Below are 20,407 nucleotides of genomic sequence, written 5' to 3'. Positions count from 1 at the left end.
GGGCGGGGCTGCCGGAGGGGCGGGGCGACGGACTGCCGCTTCCGCTTCCGTCAGGGAGGAGCCGGGGCTGCAGTCATGAGTCGTTTCAAATTCGTAGGTAAGACTTTCCCCGGGTTTGGGGCCTTTCTTTCGGTTCCCGGGACTCGCGCACCGCGGCCACAGGGCCCAGGACGTGAGGTCTCCGGCTTTTTGAGGGTTGAAAGTGCACTCCGTGGAGGAGGGTGCGGGGAGGCTTCTGGGTGTCGGTAATGTTCTGGATCTCAGTATGGGTGCTGGCTTCACGGGTGTGATTGTGAAAATTCACGAGCTGCGCAGTTACGATTTATGCTCTTTCCAACATATGTGTTGTGTTCAATAAAAAAAAAAGGAAGCAAAACTACTAAAAAGCAAACGAAAGGCCTGTCACTGTATTCCCCTCCATCCCACGTGCACCTCCCCGCGGTTTCCCGTTTTCTTGGCGGAGAGGAGGATGGCTTCGAGGGACTCGTTGACTCACTAATTCATATCACAGTTCATATCACAGTTACTGGGCGCCTCTGGTGGGCCAGGCACGGGCCTAGGAACACAGACACGGCCCCTGCTCTGCTGGCATCACCATCTGGTGGGGGAACTGGAGGACATACACAGTGGAAAGTGAAACAAGTTTTATACTTGGCAAGTAAATAATCCATTCGGCATCGGTAGAACAAGAGATGGAGAATTCGACAGGAACTAAAGGAGTAAGCATATTTAGTACCAGACTTAGGAAAGCCTGGGGGAGGTTGTAAGAGCTAGGATTGGAAGGGTGACTTGGAACTCGAATGTGTTCCTGAGTTTAATTTTCTGTGTATAGAGTAGAGCTTCACTGAAGGCTTTTGACAAGGAGCATTCATTAAGTAAATCATTGAATGCCAGTTACATATTGGGAGCCTTGAGCTATGGGATATAGCAGTGGGTAAAGCTGGGCATGATCCTTGTCTTTGTGAAGTTTCCAGCTACATGAAGGTGGAAAACGACAGTGATCACGTCTCTGCTTTAGTAAGGTAATCCTGACAGCTGTTGTGTAGGTTTGGTGGGTCATAGGGAGAGACAGGGAAGCATTTCAGAGCTTGAACAAGGGCACTGGAAAAGGGAGAGAGAAATGGAAGAGAGGTACATATGCAGCATTTAGCAGCTGAGTGTTTATGGCAGGTAAGGAAGAGTGAACAGTCAGAGATGACTCGGTGTTGGGATAAATACCTAAACATGAAATGGAAGCATGGGTAGTTTGGCAGTGGGTGGGAGATGTAACGAGATCCATTTGGATTAGGCTAAATTTGAGATTCTTACAGGACATCCTGGTGGAGACATTTACTGGGCAATTGGAAATGTCTGGCACTCAGGAGAGAGGATTATAAACTTAGATCTAAAAGTTACTTTAGACAATATTTTTTACAGAGACATTTTGCTAAGTATGTGGAATTATAAAAAGAATCCAGTGGTGCAGTTAGTTTTCAGACTGGAGAGGTATGTACAGTCAAAGCAAATGCAGGGGAGAATGTTTAAGTGGCACATTGTTAAAGTGCCACAAAAGAGGTTTTTAAAAATGCTGTGGGAGAGCCTGGGGTGGGGTTGGGGGATGGGAAGGTCATCAGAGGTTTAGACACTTTCCAGGTGTGGTGTCTCTCAGCCTGTTTATTGCAATCTGTGATATAATTGATGGGGGAGATGGGGTAAGAGCCATGAAACACCCCACAAAGAAAAGACAATTATGTTTTTCTTTTAAAGGTTTGTGTTTGTATTGTAATAAAAAAACTAAATCCCTGCCTCAGGTTTTGTCTCCTTAAATCCATCCTCTATGTAGCCTCCAGAGTGGTCTTTATAAAAACCAAGTCAGCTACATTTTTCTTGTGCTTCAAATCTTTCAGTCACTGTCCTCAGGACAGTTGAAGTGCCTTAACATAGCATACAGAGCCTTTCTGTGGTCTGGTCCTGCCCACTTTTCCGGCCTTATCCTTTTTATGCTCTATAAAGACTTGGAGGTGCTGTTTCTTGCCTATGATAAGGTTTTAGAGTGGCAGTTTGGGGTCGTAATGTCCCCTCTGCCTCTAATATCCTCTTGCCTGTTTGATTTTTACCTGTTCTTTAAGATTACATAACTCTACCCTTTACTTTACCCCGTTATTTTACAATTAAAATATGTATCTGCCTTTCCTACTAGACCACACTCTTTTAAGGCAGATACTTGGTGGTATTTATCTTTGTTTCCCAGGGTCTTAGTACAGTGACTGTTCAATGGAAGTATGAATGAGTGGGTAAAACAAGATGTGTTATTTTAGTACTAAGTTCGTAAGAAAATTTATAAAGGAATCTCAACCAGATAAGCTAGAAAAGACTTCTTAAAGAAGGTGGGTTTAATTGGAACAATTTTTTTTTTGTATGCTCTCCTTCATTTCCACTCTCCTGAGGTAACCGGTGTCTAAAGTTTATATCCTTCCCATATTTTAAAATTTATACAGAATCATAAAAATATGCAAACATATCCGATGTGTTTGTCTTTTTTACAACAAAAATGGAATCATACTATACATTCTATCTTTGTTTTGTGACTTACTGATAGTTAATATTTATTCCATGCCATTTAAAAAGTTCTGCCTATGACCCACTACACAAATCTCTGCCCAAAATAGTCATGAGCAGTACTTTGGAAAACAACATATTAGGCCCATGGACAATTGGTCCATGAACAAGCTTTACATGGAACAGTTGCATGAAGAATTAAACCAGTGGAGGAAGTTCCCTGGTGGTCTAGTGGTTGGGATTCGGCGATTTTATTGCCATTGCCCGGGTTCAATCCCTAGTCAGGCAACTAATATCCCACAAGACGCCTGGCACGGCCAAAATTTTTAAAATTTAATAATAATAATAGAAAAATTAAGTCAGTGTTATAAGAGCAGCCTTAGATTTTGATTTAGGACAGCTGACTATCACCAGGTTGTAATCCTAAATTTCCCCCTTCTCAAATTGCATAACCAATGGCTGCCCCTTACAACTACAACCAGTGTTTCTAATGTGGGGAAGGAGGGCGGGAAGCAGATGTATTTGTGTTTTATAGGAAACATTGCTCCCTCCTAGAGGACACTTCAACATTGTGTCCTCGGTTATACTTGAGACTAATTTCTGTGACATTGAGTATCATACCACAGATGACTATATCCTCAGTCTGAATAGCAGTAAGAATCTATGCTTAAATCATTGCAACGTGATAGAACTTGGGATGGGGTGGAAGCCCCCTTTTCAATGCTGGCTGGTTCATGCTCTGAAACTCACCCACCAAAGGTCACTTAAGGACATAGAGTGGAGTATACCCCAGGGGTGATGGGGTGGCAGCAGTGATGTGTAAATCTTGATGCATTTACAAAATTTCTTTGGATGTCTTGTGTTTAACTTTGAAATAACATAGTGTCCTTTTAAAATTAAAAGATATTTTATCCCCTAAATCTTCCAAAGTAAAATTGATACTCCAGGGAATCTCAGGGTGTTACATACTCTCTGGAATACCCCTCGTTTGAGAAGCATAGGTTTAAGGTGATTCCTATCTAGTAGCCTCTGCGCTCCCTCCCACCAAATGAGCCAGTGAGCAGCTGGCAGTAATTAGTAGCAACTACTCCTTGGGGTCAACCAGCTGGGGGCTATTAGGTATCTAAGATTTATCTATAGTTGTGTTATTTTAACGGGATTCTGATCCTGCCCTGTGTCCCTAGAAGCAGGCTGATTGGGGCTGCTGGCCACCTCTTACAAATCCCATCTCGCTAGGGACTGGACCTTATTTTCTATTCCCTGTCTTGGATTCCCTTGAGCAACCTGGTCATTCATTCATTCATTCTACAAATATTTACTGAATCTCTGCTGTGTGCCACCTGATGTGCTAAATGCTAAGACTCAGTGGTAGGTAGAAACTAGGTTACAGTCTAGTGGTGAAGACAGCCTTTTAAGTGCACTAATGACTTTACCACAGTGACAGAGAAGAGGGCACTGAAGAAAAGGAATATGGTTCTCTGGGCATTTGATGAGGAACAGAACTTAGACTGGGAGGTCAGAAAAGGCTTCCTTGAGGAAGTGTCACTTGGACTGAGCTCTGAAAGATTAAGAGTTAAGTAGGCAAAGAAAGGCAGGGGGAAGGTTCCAAATACAACAGCCTGTGCAAACATTCTGTGGCAGGAGGGTGCATAGCACTTTTGAGAAACTGAAAGAAGACCAGTGGGTCTGGAGCAGAGAGAAATGGGGAAGGGGTTGAGGGAGGAGGGAGAATTGTACAGAATCAGCTAGAGGTTTGCAGAGCTAAGATCCTACCATGTTAAGGATGTATCCGGAGTGACAGGTAAGAGTACCATGATCTGATTTATGAATGAAAAGAAACCTTCAGTCAGGTGGAGAACAGAATGAAAGTGGGTCAGAGTAGCATCCAAGCTGGAGTTGGTTGCTTCAAGTGTTATGGTGGTAGTGGAGATGGAAAAGAGTGCACAGATTGAGAGGTTAGGAGATAAAATCCGCCTACTTGGTATATACAGATTGAGAGAGAAGGTGATGTCATAGATTGTCTTAGTCTGTTTTGAGCTGTTGTAACAAAATAGCACAGACTGGGTAGCTTATAAACAACAGAAATATATTTCTCACAGTTCTGGAGGCTGGGAAATCTAAGATCAGAGTGCCAGCATGATTACGTTCTGGTGAGGACCCTCTTCCTGGTTTGTGGCTGGTGCCCTCTCACTGTGTCCTCACATGGAAGAAGGGGCAAAGGATCTCTCTGGAGCCTCTTTTACAAGGTGGTCTTGTCCAAAACAATATCCAATCTGGAGCCATGCATTTGAGTGTCCTTCAGATTTTTAATCTAGCACAGAAATTGGCCAGCTTTCCCTTAAAGGGTCATATGGTATATATTTTTTATTTTGCAGGCCATATATCTCTGTTGCAACTACTCAACTCTGACCTGTCACTCAAAAACAGCCATAGATAGATACTATATAAACAAATGGGTGTGGCCATGTTCCAATAAAACTTTGTGAACACTGTGAAACCTTAGTTTCTTATAATTTTTACATGGCATAAGAGCTATTCTTCTTTTGACTTTTTTTTTTCAACTTTTAAAAGAACGATTCTTACCTTAGGGGCAAACAAAAATAGGCAATGGCGCGCGGGCCGTAGCTTGCCAACCCCTTGATCTAGCGCATTTTTTCATGGCACTGCCTTGCAGAAGCAACTTGGTCTGCCATGTAGTGGTGGTTAGCTTGTTCTCTAATCGCTTTTATTTCCTGTAAACTTGAAGTTATAGCTAAAGGCTAAAACAATCGTAAGTTCTCTACTTGCTGTCCCTTTGTATCCCTAGATCATGGCGACAGTGGTATGACATGATTCACTGAGACCAGTGAGGCGTCAGTTTGGAGATGTATTTTTCTTTTGGTTACAAACAGTTTTCCACTCTTATATTGTTTTGAAAAATAAAACTCATTAATACTGGCAACAGTTTTTAGCAGTAATTCAGGTAATGCTTTTAAAGCCAGCTAATTAAGGAGAAAATTAATGAAAAAGAAACATTACTTATCCTTATAAGATGGCATGCCACTAAATGTATGAATCCCTCAGTATTCCACCCCACCCCCGCATCAGAGTTAGTGATTTTCTGCTTTGCCTTTTTTTCTTCCTGTCGTGCTCTCTCACCCTTACCTCTCATGTACTTAGTTTTTCAAGCTAGAAGTCGATGTTTGTACAGGATTTAATTTTTTTAGTTTACTGACAGTAGGCATACATCTGATAGGAATTTCTTAATTTAAAAGATACTGTCCCTTATATATCAGAACATTTCGAACAAGTTAAATAAATAGGATTTTGACTGGTTTATTTTCGTGGTTGCATCCTGAATCGTAAACAAACTGACTTACATTTGGCTATTTAATAATGAGGTCTTGATTGGGAGTGTTAACCACTTAAGGTAGTATGACAGTATAGCTAATGTTGACTAAAATTCCATTTGTTGTTCGCATGTTACAGAATTTATACTGTGCCCAGTAATAATAATAATAAAATTACATTTTATAAGGCTTTTAATTTGCAAGATACTTTCACATTCATTTTCCAATTTGAGCCACATTTCACTCCTGGAAGGAGAAATTTTATGCCCACCCTACTAGTGAGGAAACTGAGGCTCAGAGGCCTACTCGTGTTTTGCCCAAAATCATTCAGCTGATGAGTCATAATTCCAAGAATTCTGATTCCAAAGCCCATTCTCCTTCCAAAACTGCAGTTCCCCATTTTATTGTATTTCTTGGAAGTTGCTCACAGATTGAATATTTTTTGATGATCAATTTGAACTTTTCTTTGACCCCTCTATGTTGACTTGTTAATTATCTTAATCACTCTGTTGGTGTTTTCTGGGGAGTCGGTGGGTGGGGAGTGAGAGGCCCAGAGGCCACCCAGGATAGGAGAGAGGAGACAGAAGTGAATCACAGTGTCCAGAAAAAGAAGCTACTTGCCTCCGTAGGGGAGGAAAAACTTCTTCCTACCCTCTTAGTTTCTGTGGCTGGGCCTAAGAATAAAACTGACATAAGGCAGATTAACAGGAGAAAAGCATACTTTTTTTTTTTTTCATGTACATGGGAGTTTTCAAAAGGAAAATGAAGACCCAAAGAAGCTTTTAGACCAGAAAGCTTACCAAAAGGCCAAGTGGGGATGTGATAAGACAAAGGGACTTAAGTTATGTGAATTGTGGAACAGTGACTAGGAAGAAATGGGGAAACTGATGGAAGACAGGAGTTATTTTGGGTTTGGCTGTACAGATCCATTTCGACTTGACTCCCAGTCTCTGGTGATAAGAATGTTCTTCTCTTCCTGGTACAGGGAGAGTACCTTTCTCATGGGAAATTTTATGACCTATTTTAGGTAGAAAAGGAGAGATTAGGGATCCTTTCCTGCATTTGCTGTTTCTTAAGTGCCTTCAGCTCAAAATAACCAATATGGCAAAGCAGCATATTTTGGGGTGACATCCTGAGCCCCTTCACCAAACTTGACTAAGGTGAAGCAGCCTATTCATTAGAGGATAGAAAGCAGCTTTAATAACTGGCTGGGGAATACACTTCAGGCAAACCACATGTCAGGAAAAGGCCAAGAGCTATAAGTCACAAGAGATTCTTACGTAAAAAGGAAGAAATTGGTGGCTGAGCCAGTGCAGGATATCGTAAAGCCCAAGGCTCACCTGGGTCCAAAGCTGAATATAGATCTTTGATGTACACTGTGACTCGGGGCCTCAAAGACTGACCTACATCAGGAAGAGGTAGGTTCTAAGAAGAAGTGGCATCACCTGGAGTTGGCCTCAGGCTGAGCATGGAAGAACGATTTAGCATCCATTCCTGTTAGGGCTGAGACAGGGACACGGGAAGGCTTCATAAACTGAGCCTCCAAGGTAATCTTCAATTTGCTTTTAAAATTAGCATCATAAAGTTCACTAGTTAAATACGCTTGCTGTTTCATCTGTTTTTCACTTGGTTTTCTAGCAAAAGATTGCTTTAGAAGAATTCTGATCTCTTTGCTGCACAAAGGGGTAATGGGCTAGAAGAGACACAGGCCGTTTCTATCCTCCTGATGCTCATCCGTGGTGGGTGATCGTAGACTGACCGTATGAAGGACTGTCGCAGGCAGAAAGACCTCTGCTCTCTTCCCTGGGTTCCTTTCTCAGTCTGCCCCTCTCCTTACTTGAAAAGAAAGTAGATGCTGATCTCTTGTGATTTGGGCCATTCCACTGAACCCCTACCTTGTATTTATAGTATTCGGTAACATTTGTGTGTTAATAGCCCTTTAAAGGGTATCAATTGTGAATTCATCTCCTACCCTCTATTGACATATATGCTGTTGCCCAAATATCTTTGAAGTTTTTTGCATTGTGCCTTTCTCTTGCTGTTACAAATGACTGGAATACTCTCCCCACCGTCTCTTGGATTATCCAAATTCCCATTCATCTTTCAAGGTCTGGCTTAATGTTGAAGCAGCACAGCTTGTTGAGGGCTAGCTTGGTAGAAATCAGAGTGAGAATATACCAAGAAGCAGCTGAAACTCAGCAGAAATAATTTGGGGGTCTGTGAGTAGGCAACTGTCCTACCCAACCATGAACTTGGAGGTTCTCCTAGTGCTAAAAGCTAAAGGGTGTATATTTTAAATAGGGAAGGTGTTTTTGTTGCCCATGGCCATCACAAGCTGACTTCACATCTCGTTATTCCCCTCGTCGCCTTATACTCTGCAGCAGGATTTATCAAGAACGGCACTTGGTGTGGGGGTCAGATTATTCTTTGTTGTGAGAGGCTATCCTGTGCATTGTAGGATATTTAGCAGCACCCATGGCCTCAAGCCTAGATGCCAGTAGCACTCCCCTCCGTGTGACAACTAGAAATGAATACAGACATTGCTGAATGTTGGGGTGGGGGAAGGCGGGGAGGGGAGAGGTTAGAAGAAGAGAGGCACTGCAGAATCGCTCTGCATTGTGAACCTCAGCTCCACAGGCACAGTGAGTCTCTTCCAGTTCTCCGGATGCAGTGTGTACCTACACACACCTGTATGTAGAATGCCCTTTTCTGTTTGTCAGCTTGTAAGCTTTAGCTTTCAAGATCTAGCTCTCCTGTGAAGCTTTTTCATCATTCTTGCCAAAACTGTTAGTGCTACTTCTTTGTGCTCCAAAGCACAAAGCTGTAAAATAATTATTTACAGGCTTAAAAGTGTATAGAGATCCTACTATATACCAACTGTTGTGCTAGGTTCTAGGGATGCAGCATTGAAGACGATAAACATTTCTTGCCTCATGTTGCTGACAATCCAGCTTATATATCACAGATTATATTTGTAGTTCCCATAGAGATTGTAAATTCCTGGAAGGCAGGGACCAAGCGTCAGGTCTTGTTCATTACCCCCTAACTCCTTACATAGTATTTGACATAGTGTTGGTCTTCATAAGTATTTGGTGAATAAAGGAAATAAATAATTTATTGCCCTCTCTGCATCTCCACTCACATCACCCTAATTCAGGTTCTCTTCACTGCAGATATGAGCTCTTGCCTGTTTCCAAGTAAACTATCCTGACTCCATTTGCCCCCTTTAGATCCCACCTTCTACAAAGACACCAGAATGAGATGTCCAGAATACAAATCTTAGAAGCCATCAGTGCCTCTTGTTACATCTGGTATTTTAAAGACAAGTGTCTGTAACATAGCTGAGTCTGCCCTTTTCTGGTCACTCCCTTCCCTACACTTCTCTCCACCAGTCAGAACAGCCTGTAGCTCTCCATGATCACCGTGCTATTTCAGACCCCAGAAGCTTTGCTTCTGCTGCTTCCTCTTATCTGCAATTTCCTGTCTTCTACTGGGTAATTCCAACTCATCCTTTAAGATTCAGTTCAAGAATCCGTTCTTTCTGGAAGCCTCTTCTGGGCTAACTACCAGACTAAGTTGGGTGGTCCTCCTCTGTGTCCCACAGTGCTAGTATCTACTTGTGATTTCTTAATTGTCTGTTAATGGGAATGCCTTCCCAATTCTGCAGTGAGTTTCTTGAGAGCAGGATTTAATCTTTCATCTTTGTATCCCAGGTGTCTAGCATAGTGACTGACAAACTTAGATTTTGTTTGAATGCATGAATGTGTGAATGAAAAGGTTAGTAACAGGACCTTTTATTTAAAGTAAAAGTTTCAAATAGAGGCTCTTAATGATAATGTGTTTTATTTTTGCTTTCTACAGATATTGGTATCAACTTGACAGATCCTGTGTTCAGAGGAATTTATAGGGGGGTTCAAAAGCATCCAGGTAAATGTTTCTTTTATTAAGGTAAATGGTTTATCTGTGAAGACAAACTTTCTGACTCAAGGGAGACCATAAGAAGCTTCACCCACTCTTACAATTGAAATATTAAAGAATTTATTATGCATCTTGGATAAAACTGTAAACAAAGTGAAACACATATAAGCTATATTGGTAAACCATGATCATGAACATTTATAAAATGCCTATTACAACAAAGTGTTATCAAGCCCTTCTTATCTGTAGAAGTTTATAACTTTGAATATAGAACTTTAGATAACCATATGCATAAAAGGCAAACCATAAAGCCAAACAGACTTTTCCCCTTTGTGGTCAACAGAATAAAAATACAATTGAATGGATAACTATTCATCTGTTTTGCCTTATATGGGTTTCTTTTTTTTTAAAGTATCACTAGGTCTTTGCTTATTATATGATAAGCACTCATCCAATAGTATTGATTTGACTTCAGTAAATGTGATTTTTCTATGTATTTTTCTTTCAGTAAAGGATAATTAAATTATGGGTAAGTGAATTTTTAGTTACATTTTCTTAATGTGGGGTTCATCTTTTACAGATGACTTACAGGATGTAATACAGAGAGCTGTTCAGATTGGTGTTAAAAAGGTAACATTTCATTTTTGTTACCCTTATGGTTTTTTTTTAAAAAAAAACTAAATTTTGGTTAAAATACTGCAGAAAAGAGAAAGAGCCAAACCACATTTAGCATTTTGTGATATATATTGTCAACATATAATATTAGCAAGTTAATGAAATAAAATATCAAAATATTCTGTTCTCAGCAATTTAAGTGACACAAACCTTGTGAGTGGTTCTTCCATGTGATCAGAAGTGTAGTAAATGGCCAAGTCTCCCTGGAAAAGTTTTTTAAAACCCATCTAAATTACCAGGCTTCTTAAGAGGCAACTATTAGTAGATTTTGTAACAATTTAGCATTTGTTAGAAGTAAGCAATCATCAAAAAGACATGTATCTAATCACCAAGTTTAGCTTTTGTACTATGTATAACATTTCAAATAACTGAGAGAACACTTTAATGTTTATGGTGGTAATTTGATAATCAGGAGAATTCCTACTACTTTTAGAGCGTTCTAAGCAAAAGAATTTTAGTTCGGTGTCAAATTTTTTGAATAGATATTTCTTTTTAATCAGTATTTTTTTTAAGTAGCAAGCTAGCCCACACATGCACACAAGAAATAAGATTACGTTCCATAGGGGACTTCCCTGGTGGTCCAGTGGGTAAGACTGCACCCTCTCAATGCAGGGGGCCTGGCTTCGATCCCTGGTCAGGGAACTAGATCCCACATGCAGCAACTAAAAGAACCCGCATGCCGCAACTAAGACCCAGCGCAGCCAAATAAATAAATATTTAAAAAAAAAAAAAAAAAGATTAAGTTCCATAGTGTGGTATCAGGGCACTTAGTAGCTACTGTTTCTAAGTTAAATAAACCTCAGTTTTAAAAAGTGATACTCCTGGCTAAATGAGTTCTGCAGTCTCCAACTCTAAAATTGTATAAGTTATTATTCAGAAGTAATAAGAGGATAAAAGTTACAGCATAATTTCTCATTATGTGGTAATTCTTTGCTTGGTAAATCACTTTATAAAATGTTTTTCTGCAAACTCTGAAATACCAAGCTCATAAATTTTGTCAACTGAAAAAAAATGCACAACCTAAAGGTTGAGAATTGTGTTTTATTTGGCGCACTTGCTGAATTACCAGGCTTCTTAAGAGGCGAATAGTAGTTGCCTAATCCTCTCAGGTGGCTCTGAGGGACTGCTCCGAAGAGGTAAGGGAGGAGCCAGGATATATGGGAGTCTTGCCAAAACAAAACAAAACAACAACAAAAAAACAGGTAGTGGAACATCAAAAGATTACTGCTAATTAAAGAAAAAAATCTCAAGTTAATGAATTTAGCACTTTTCTACATATGGGAAGATGCAAGAGTCTGGGCTCATTGAAATCATTCCTTTGATGTGCACCTTCACTGTCTAGAGCAAGTATCCTGTTTTTCTCCATCCTGAATCCCCTCAGGGTGCACAGTCAGAGGCGGCTGCAGTGGCTGAGGGCTTGATGACCATAACATCCTTTGTTGACTGATATGGCAGGAGACATTTTTCGTAGACTGTTTTCGTGTGTCATCCATGAATAGTTTAATCTTAACATTTATAACACACACATGGATTTAGGAATGACAGAACTGAAGAACTGAAATCAAATTTACTTCGACATGGTTCCAAATTGAAATTTAATCCAGTACCTTGTAGCTTTATGATAGTGATGAAAAGCACGGTTATGGCATCACAAACCTTGGTTCCAGCCCCAGCTTCCTTCTTCAGAGCTTTGTAACCTGGGGTGCTTCATCTCTCTAGACTTCAGTTTTCTCATCCCTAAATCAAGAATGATAATAATAGCTAATAAACAGAGTTGTTGTGAAGATTAAATAAAATATAAAATGCAAAGCAATTGATACTGTACCTGGCATAAAGTAAGCAACATTTATTATGTTCATGGTGGAAGCTGTCATTGTCGTCATCATCATCATCGTCGTCGTCGTAAACTGGGAGAGGAAAATATATGTCCCCTAGTCTTGTCCTTACTTTTTCATCTATTTGGGAAAGTTACAGGTAAAATAAAAGGTAGATTTGATTAGAAACTATTTTACATAATTGAAAACTGGATGTGGGCACCTGATCCTTTTTTTTTTAAATTTTTATTGGCGTACGGTTGATTTATAACGTGTTTCAGGTGTACAGCAAAGTGAATCAGTTATACATATACATATATCCACTCTTTTTTAGATTCTTTTCCCATATAGGACGTTACAGAGTATTTTTTTTAATTAATTTATTTATTTTTGGCTGCATTGGGTCTTTGTTGCTGTGCGCAGGCTTTCTCTAGTTGCGGCGAGCGGGGGCTACTCTTCATTGTGGTGCGTGGGCTTCTCATTGCGGTTGGTTCTCTTGTTGCAGAGCACGGGCTGTAGGCACGCAGGCTTCAGTAGTTGTGGCATGTGGGCTCAGTAGTTGTGGCTCGCGGGCTCTAGAGCGCAGGCTCAGTAGTTGTGGCACACGGGGTTAGTGGCTCCGTGGCACGTGGGATCTTCTGGGACCAGGGATCGATCCCGTGTCCCCTGCATTGACAGGCGGATTCTTAATCACTGCGCCACCAGGGAAGTCCCCACCTCATCCTTTATTAAAGAATTAGGTAATGTTAGTAAACAATAGTTTTCTCAATATTTTTGTTAATGTGTACTATGTTTTACAGGCAGAATAGATACTCAGTGTCTATCATTTCAGAAGTTTATCACTCTGTGAAAATGTCTGTTTATCATTTGCACTATCTCCTGTGTTTTCTATGTGTTCTATTTACGTGTGTACCTAGAATGAATTCTTCATTTTAGCTCAGTGAGTCTCTTGAAGTATGCTTTAAAAAATATACCTCAGTGTGTTTAAATCACTTCTTCAGAAGAATGTGCACTTAAGCAGCACTGCCTCAGTAGTCACCATCAACACATAGCTCTTTAGTGACATTTTCCCTTAAACAGGTTAGCAAAGATGGTGTTCTAACTGCAGTGGACTCTGATAGCTACCTCTGTAGAAGGGCTTCCTTGCCAAGAGCTATACATTTCCCTACAAAGAATTTTATCAATATACATTAATCCAGTGATTGTCAAACTTGGCCTCAGAACCCCTTCATATTCTTTAAGATTATTGAGGACCCCAAAGAGCTCTGATGTGGGTTCTATCTATTGATATATATTGTATTAGAAATTAAAACAGAAAGTTTTAAATGCAGTTGTCTTTGAATAACACGGGTTTGAACTGTGAGTTCACTTAGACACAGATTTTTTTCCAGTAGTAAATACTACAGTATTACATGATCTGAGGTTGGGTGAATATGTAGATGTGGAACCCCTGATACAGAGGGCCGACTATAAGTAATATACAGATTTTCAACGGCGCCCCTAACCTCCACATTGTTCAAGGGTCAACCGTATCTATTTATTAATTCATTTTAAAACAGTAGACCATTATGTAAAATAAATAGCATATTTTTATGAAAAGTATTTTCTAAACCAAAAACATTTAGTGACATGAGTGGAATTTGTGTTTTTTTTTAATATCTTTTAAATGTCTGACTTAATAGAAGACTGCTGAGCTTTCATATCTGTTTCTGCAGTCTTTTGTGATGTTACACATCATGTAGCCTCTGGAATACTTCACTGCACACGCGTGACAGGTGAGAGTGAATAAGGCAAATAACATCTTAGTATTATTATGATAATAGTTTTGACCTAACATATCCCCTGGAGAGTCCAGGACCACACTTGAAGAACTGTTTAGTCAACACTATTGAATCTCTAATTTAGATTAACAGAATTCTAAATTCAGAAGTTTTTAGTTATTCGTTCTTTCCTAATGTGATCTCTGTCCTCAAGAAACTCGTGGTCTAATAGGAAAGACAGACATGTGAATACATTTTAGTAGGAGTCACAAATTCTTTGTAGTGTGTGTATGTGTGTGAGCATGTGCGTGCGTGCGCATGTGGAGAGGGTATTCAGGATCCACTCTGCACAGGAGGTGATCTTTCAGCTGAATTTTTAAAGGAGGGTTGGTGTGTGACAGTCAAAGAGAGAGAAGCATTCTGGAAAAAAGCAGCAGGAAAGCACGTTTGGGAAATGTGGTTGACACCCTGTTAAAGTGGACTTATTTTATTTCTTTCTGTTTCAGTTTATGATTACAGGTGGAAATCTACAAGACAGTAAAGATGCACTGCATTTGGCACAGACAAATGGTATCCTCATATTACTTTTACCCCCCAAAATGTGAATTAAGTTATTTTGAAGAAGTCTTTCTGAGAACTGCCTCAGGTACAAATACTGTAGACACAACAGGGAGATAGACCAATTTCAGTGTGACATGATTAAGATGAAAAAATTGAAAGTGCCCATTGTTATATCAGATGCTTGATGAACCCTCTTGTATTTAATAAGGATTATTTTAAGATTTCAGTTAATGAGAATTAAGTTCACTAGGCATAGAATTTAACCTCAGATATTCCTGATGTAGAATTTTTGTATATATGCCGTAATGTGTTTAAGATATGAGTTGCTTTTTATTTGCTCTTTTTTAACTTAGGCTGTGATAGATCATTTATTAAATATTCATCATGCAGATCAGAGACACTGTGCAAGGCCCCAGGAATGCAAATAATAATATAATATATAATCCCTTATATGCTCACTTTATGTTCATATATTTGCATTTATTTAAAGTCTGTAAAGTTTTAGAGTTGATTCCTACAAGAATCCTAGTTACATAAAACACCTCCTTTTTATAAAGCAGAAACTAACACACCATTGTAAAGCAATTATACTTCAATAAAGATGTTTAAAAAAAAAAAAAACTAAAAAAAAACAACAACAACAACAAAAAACACCTCCTTCATCTGGCATTCATTTACCTAACCTTTTTTTTGTTTGTTTTTTGCTGGGGAGCGGCAGGGAGCATACTTCATGTGCTAGACACTGAAGAATTAGGCATTCCATGTTATTTTTCAAAATACTAGTTTGTTCATTAAAAGCTGTTTTTTATTGAAATCTTTCTAAAATGCATACTTCTCTTCAGGATACACTGACACTTTTTCTTAGTGATTAAAGTCATAAAAATAATCATCTTCCCAGAAGCTTTTGATGTGTATAAGAATATTATCTTGCATACTTGTTATTCCCCAAACAGATATGCTTTTAAAAGTTCTCGGATCTCCATTGTCAACCCTTTTCCACTCCTCTGCATATACCTGCTACCTCACTGCTTTTTTTTTTTTTTTAAATATAAATCTGATTTTGTTTTTTAATTTATTTATTTATTTTTGGCTGTGTTGGGTCTTCGTTTCTGTGCGAGGGCTTTCTCTAGTTGCGGTGAGCGGGGGCCACTATACATCACGGTGCGCGGGCCTCTCACTGTCGCGGCCTCTCTTGCTGCGGAGCACAGGCTCCAGACGCGCAGGCTCAGTAGTTGTGGCTCACGGGCTTTGTTGCTCCGCGGCATGTGGGATCCTCCCAGACCAGGGCTCGAACCCGTGTCCCCTGCATTGGCAGGCAGGCTCTCAACCACTGTGCCACCAGGGAAGCCCTACCTCACTGCTTTAAAAGCTCCTTTTATGCATGAACATATTCGTGGGAGCCTGAGGAAGGCAACAGGTCTCTCCCATGGGTTCATCAGGTGCAAGAGCCTTAAGCTTCTTAAGCCCTTTTCAACCTCACACTTGTGTTCCATACAATTAAGATACCAAAGTACAGCCTCCAAATAAGTGAGCTTTATTTTCTATTAGAAAAATGAATCCTACTTCCACCCCTGTTACCCTTTTTAAGGGAAAGGAATGCATTTTAACTGTTAATACATGAAACCTGAGTCACATGAACAGTGAATATTAAAGATAAAATTGTAGAATGAAATGTCATTACCTAAGAAATTGTTTCATTTTCCATTCAAAAGGCTCAGTAAATATCAAACTTTGGAAGAGCTGAATTATTTTTACCAGTACATTAAGGCAATTCTCATATTCATGTCCTACGTTGTTAGTATTCCAAAAATTCTTATGTGATTAACCCAGTGCAATTCTGGTAGTTTGACTAGTTTATGGGTATTGTTAAAAGCTGACCAGTTGAAATTATTTGATATTATATCATTTTTGCATATTAAATATAAATATGAAAAAATATTTTGAAAATAATCCTAAGACATTATTTTGTGCTAGATATGTTTTTCAGTACAGTTGGGTGTCATCCTACAAGATGTGATGAATTTGAAAAGAATAACCCTGATCTTTACTTGATGGAGTTACTAAATCTCGCTGAAAACAACAAGGGGAAAGTTGTAGCAATTGGGGAATGTGGACTTGGTAAGTGCCAACTTATCCCATTAGAGTGACTTTGTTTGAAAATAATTGATTTGTTGTGTACAAGTCATGAGTAATTATTGATTCTTTTTTATCTTTTAAAGATTTTGACCGACTGCAGTTTTGTGCTAAAGGTACTCAGCTCAAGTAAGGAAATTTGTTGTCTTTAGAAATTATCGTATTGTAAAATCTTAAGGGCGATTTTTAAGTAGATTTTATCAGTTCAGAATGTAGTTAGATTAAGCATGAGGGTTTTTTTGTTTTTCCCTTTGTATATTAAAAGTTAAGTGAAACAAATTCCATGCATACTTGAATGGAATTCATAAGGTATGGAAGCATATAGTTCCCTAATTGTTTAACCATTTAACTTGATTTTAATGGTAGAAACAGGGATGAGTTTACATGGTAGACTTTTGATTTTTGTTTGTTTAATAATTGCATTCATACATGAACCATTCCAATAAAATGAATTAAATTCTGTTGTGGGGCATATGATTTAAGAGTAAAAGATATTATTAATAAAAAGAGATTATAGGATCAATCACCAAAGCTAGAAAAGCATATTTTACTCTTGCTGGGTGTTGGATATTGTCAGTTTGGAACCTGAGAATCCTTTCATAGGATCCATGTTGGGAGTGGTGGCTTCTGAGAAAACTCCAAGCTCACAAGCCTCAGAGACTTCTTATAACCCATGGCCTGTAGCTGTTAGTTGGAACTCCTGTCACCAGACTGGTGGGTAGTGTTGAAGGCTGAAAAGAAGAATTATGTTATAGGCTTAATTTAAGACATAAGCATTTTGTTGAATTTCAAAAACAGTGTATTAATTGTCAAGATGGTAAAACATTAAAATGAGTTTCTAAAGGAGGCTAATTTCATTATTCATCTATTCAGCAAATATTTATGGAGTAATATGTGCTAGAAACTGCTGGGAACTCATAGTATACTCATGGTATACAAAACTGTGAATAAGGTATAGTATCTGCTCCTAGAGCCATTTAAGAATAAACAACCCTCCACCCTGCTTAGTTTCTCATACATGAAAGAGGAGTCTGGATCAAATTCTCTCAAGATACCATCTAGCTCTCTCATAATATTTAATAATTAACCATTTTTTGTCATATGATCTTGATTAAGCCAGTGCTGGATGGCCTGAAGGGACTTTTTAAATCACACCTGCCAGAAGTGTACTTGCTCCCGCTCCCTCCCCTGCCCACACACGCAATCCCGGTGTGTCCGGTCCAGGTGAAAGTGCCTACAGTGAGGAGCAGATTGACCAGTGAGTCTGTCGTACCCTGGACGTCAGGGTCCAGAATTCCTGAAGGACCATAACCAAGTGACACAGGATGGGTTAGAGTAATGTTCTATGGGCTCTTCCTTTCAGGCTTCACAGTTACAGAACCTTTCAGAGCTGCTTAGTTAGCAGCATATTACTTGCCGTGTTTCTCAGGGACATTCACGTGATTACTGGCAGGATTATTAAATCTCTGTACCTCTCTCGAATATCATGTAGGTCAGTTCACTTAACCTTAAAAGTTCACATATTCACATTTAAAAAGAGAAACAGTTGGCTGTAATAGCTTCTTCGGTTAAGCCCACAGATCTTAATTCCTCCACTTTCATGTCTGTTTTTGGCCAAGATGAGCCTCATGAGGCAAACAGGTTGTGTGGTGTGACCATCGAGGACAGTGGCAGAGTCCTCCATACGACTTTCCATCCAGATGACTTAAATGGATTCTAAAATGCAACTTAAATACTTTAAACCTGATTTGTGTGTGTGTTTAATGAAAACATTGATAGTATCAGCTCTCTTTTACTGCTCCATCATCTTCAGATCAGAACTTAAAATGATGTATATATAGCAGTATATAGTTTATGCTTCAACACACATGCCAGTTGTCCAGATGTTGATCTGTAATAGAGTTGAACTCCATTGATTAAGTGAATGATTACCAAGTGTCTCCTCAGTCTGATACAAAGAAGAATAAGTGCCTCTACAGGTAAGAGAGGACATAAATAATTAAAATAGGTTGGAAAGTGCTATCAAAAAGGTATGTGAACAGCAGAGGGAAAGACTCACTTTCTGGGGGAGTCAGAAGGCTTTGCTAAGGTGACGGGATGTGACCTAGGCCTCTTCCAGAACAGGTAAAGCTAAGGACGAATTAAAGTACAGTAGAAATTCTGAATAGATGGGCAGTTCAGTTTGAAATTGCGTTTTATTATAGATCATCAAATGACTTAGTGAGTAAAAAAATGACAAACCAGTAGTAATTGCATTTGGATTGTTGTTATGGAAACATATACCCATGTCTTCTACCTTTGCTCCCTCCTTTCCTATAGCATGTACTAACAGCATCACCCCTATTCTCTGCCACACAGCACTCTGTACTTGTTTCAGCATTTCTCACATTGTAATGAAAGTGTGTTTGTGTTACCACTTCCGCTCCCACAACAAACTAGTGTCTCTGAGTTCTTCAAAGGCACAGACCAAGGCTTCCTCATGTTCTAGTTCCTATGGCACCTAGCACAGTACTCTTAGCACATCGTAAATGTGCACTGAATTTTTAATAATAAGGAAAGTGTCTTTTTGATTCCTGTAGAGCATGATGGATAAAAAGCCTATAATTCAGCTTTTACTGTTGAGTCTATTGAAAGAATTTAGATTTTGGTCTGTGCTTATATATGCCAGCTGTCCATCTGAAACAATTAACTAGTGTGTGATTGTCATTTTTGTTTTACTTTTTAAGTAAAAACATACAGTCAAAAAAAAGACCTGTAAGAAGAGAAAAAGAGAAAATAAATTAGTATAATGGATTAGGAGGCAAGACCAAAAAAAAAAAAAAAAAAAAAACCCACTACTGTGCAATAGACAAAGTATCTGAAAAATAATGGTAAGTAAAGGCAGTAGATAACATAGTATTAAAAGACCTTTGGCATCAACAGATCTTTAGGTTTGAATCATAACTGCCTTTTGGTACCTATATATTCCTTTGTAAATCTCAATTTCCTCATCTTTAAAATGGGGATAATACCACCTGCCTTTCTTAACATTTAGTATGTAAAGGCCATTGTGCCGTGCCCGGCACAGAGTCAGAGCTCCATAAATTGTGGCTGTTGTATTATTCTTAGAAATACTGCCAACCTAAAGGAAGCTACTGGCTATAGTTTCTGTTTGGGATTTTTGAAAAGTGCTTTTTAAAGAGCAAAAAGAGAAGGAAAGCAAGAAGACAAGGAAAAGACCTGATTTAGTTATGGAAAGGTTAGCCTTTAGGCATGCCCTGTATTTTCAGTTTCTCTGCCTGGTGCTACTACACTCCTTTCCTTGTTGCAAGTTAGAGTTCTGTTCACTTGAGTGGGAGGCATTTGCTTTGGGCATTTTTCTTGGGGTTTTAGCATGTTAATACTGTGCAGGTCTTTTTTTTTTTAATCAGACATCAGACAAAATTTCAAAATAATCATTTGCGGATTTAGGAAACCTCAGAGATGATGGCAAGGAGTGCCTCAGTCTCTCCTCTGGCTTAGAGGAGGGAGTAACACTGGGTTCAGGTGTACTGCTGGAACGCTTTGGGTCTTGTGGATTTGCCTCAATCCAAGTTACAGGCATTCCTCTGAGATATTGGGGGTTCAGTTCCAGACCATCACAATAAAGCAAGTCACAGGAATGTTTTGGTTTCCCAGCGCATATAAAAGTTATGTTTAT

At 39.2% G+C, this 20,407-nt stretch overlaps 1 protein-coding gene across 2 annotated transcripts in view; it reads left to right on the top strand.

Annotated features, from left to right (window-relative positions):
• The first annotated feature begins 50 nt into the window (after positions 1 to 50).
• TATDN1 (TatD DNase domain containing 1) overlaps positions 51 to 20,407 on the top strand; it is a 38,738-nt gene continuing 18,381 nt past the window's right edge. Inside the window, exons 1-6 of one of the 2 annotated variants that reach the window (XM_061171676.1) lie at positions 51 to 97; positions 9,729 to 9,794; positions 10,366 to 10,415; positions 14,541 to 14,604; positions 16,570 to 16,713; positions 16,815 to 16,857. In XM_061171676.1, coding sequence (XP_061027659.1) covers positions 76 to 97; positions 9,729 to 9,794; positions 10,366 to 10,415; positions 14,541 to 14,604; positions 16,570 to 16,713; positions 16,815 to 16,857 — 389 coding nt within the window. In that variant the 5' untranslated portion in view covers positions 51 to 75. Of the gene's footprint in view, positions 98 to 9,728; positions 9,795 to 10,365; positions 10,416 to 13,989; positions 14,050 to 14,540; positions 14,605 to 16,569; positions 16,714 to 16,814; positions 16,858 to 20,407 lie in introns of those variants that run through there. The other variant, XM_061171677.1, reaches the window with a different exon arrangement.

This window comes from Eubalaena glacialis, chromosome 17 (genome assembly GCF_028564815.1).
Source record: "Eubalaena glacialis isolate mEubGla1 chromosome 17, mEubGla1.1.hap2.+ XY, whole genome shotgun sequence".
Lineage (NCBI taxonomy): Eukaryota > Metazoa > Chordata > Mammalia > Artiodactyla > Balaenidae > Eubalaena > Eubalaena glacialis.
The sequence above is the reverse complement of the archived record's forward strand: the minus strand, read 5'-3'. Positions and strand labels throughout refer to the sequence as shown.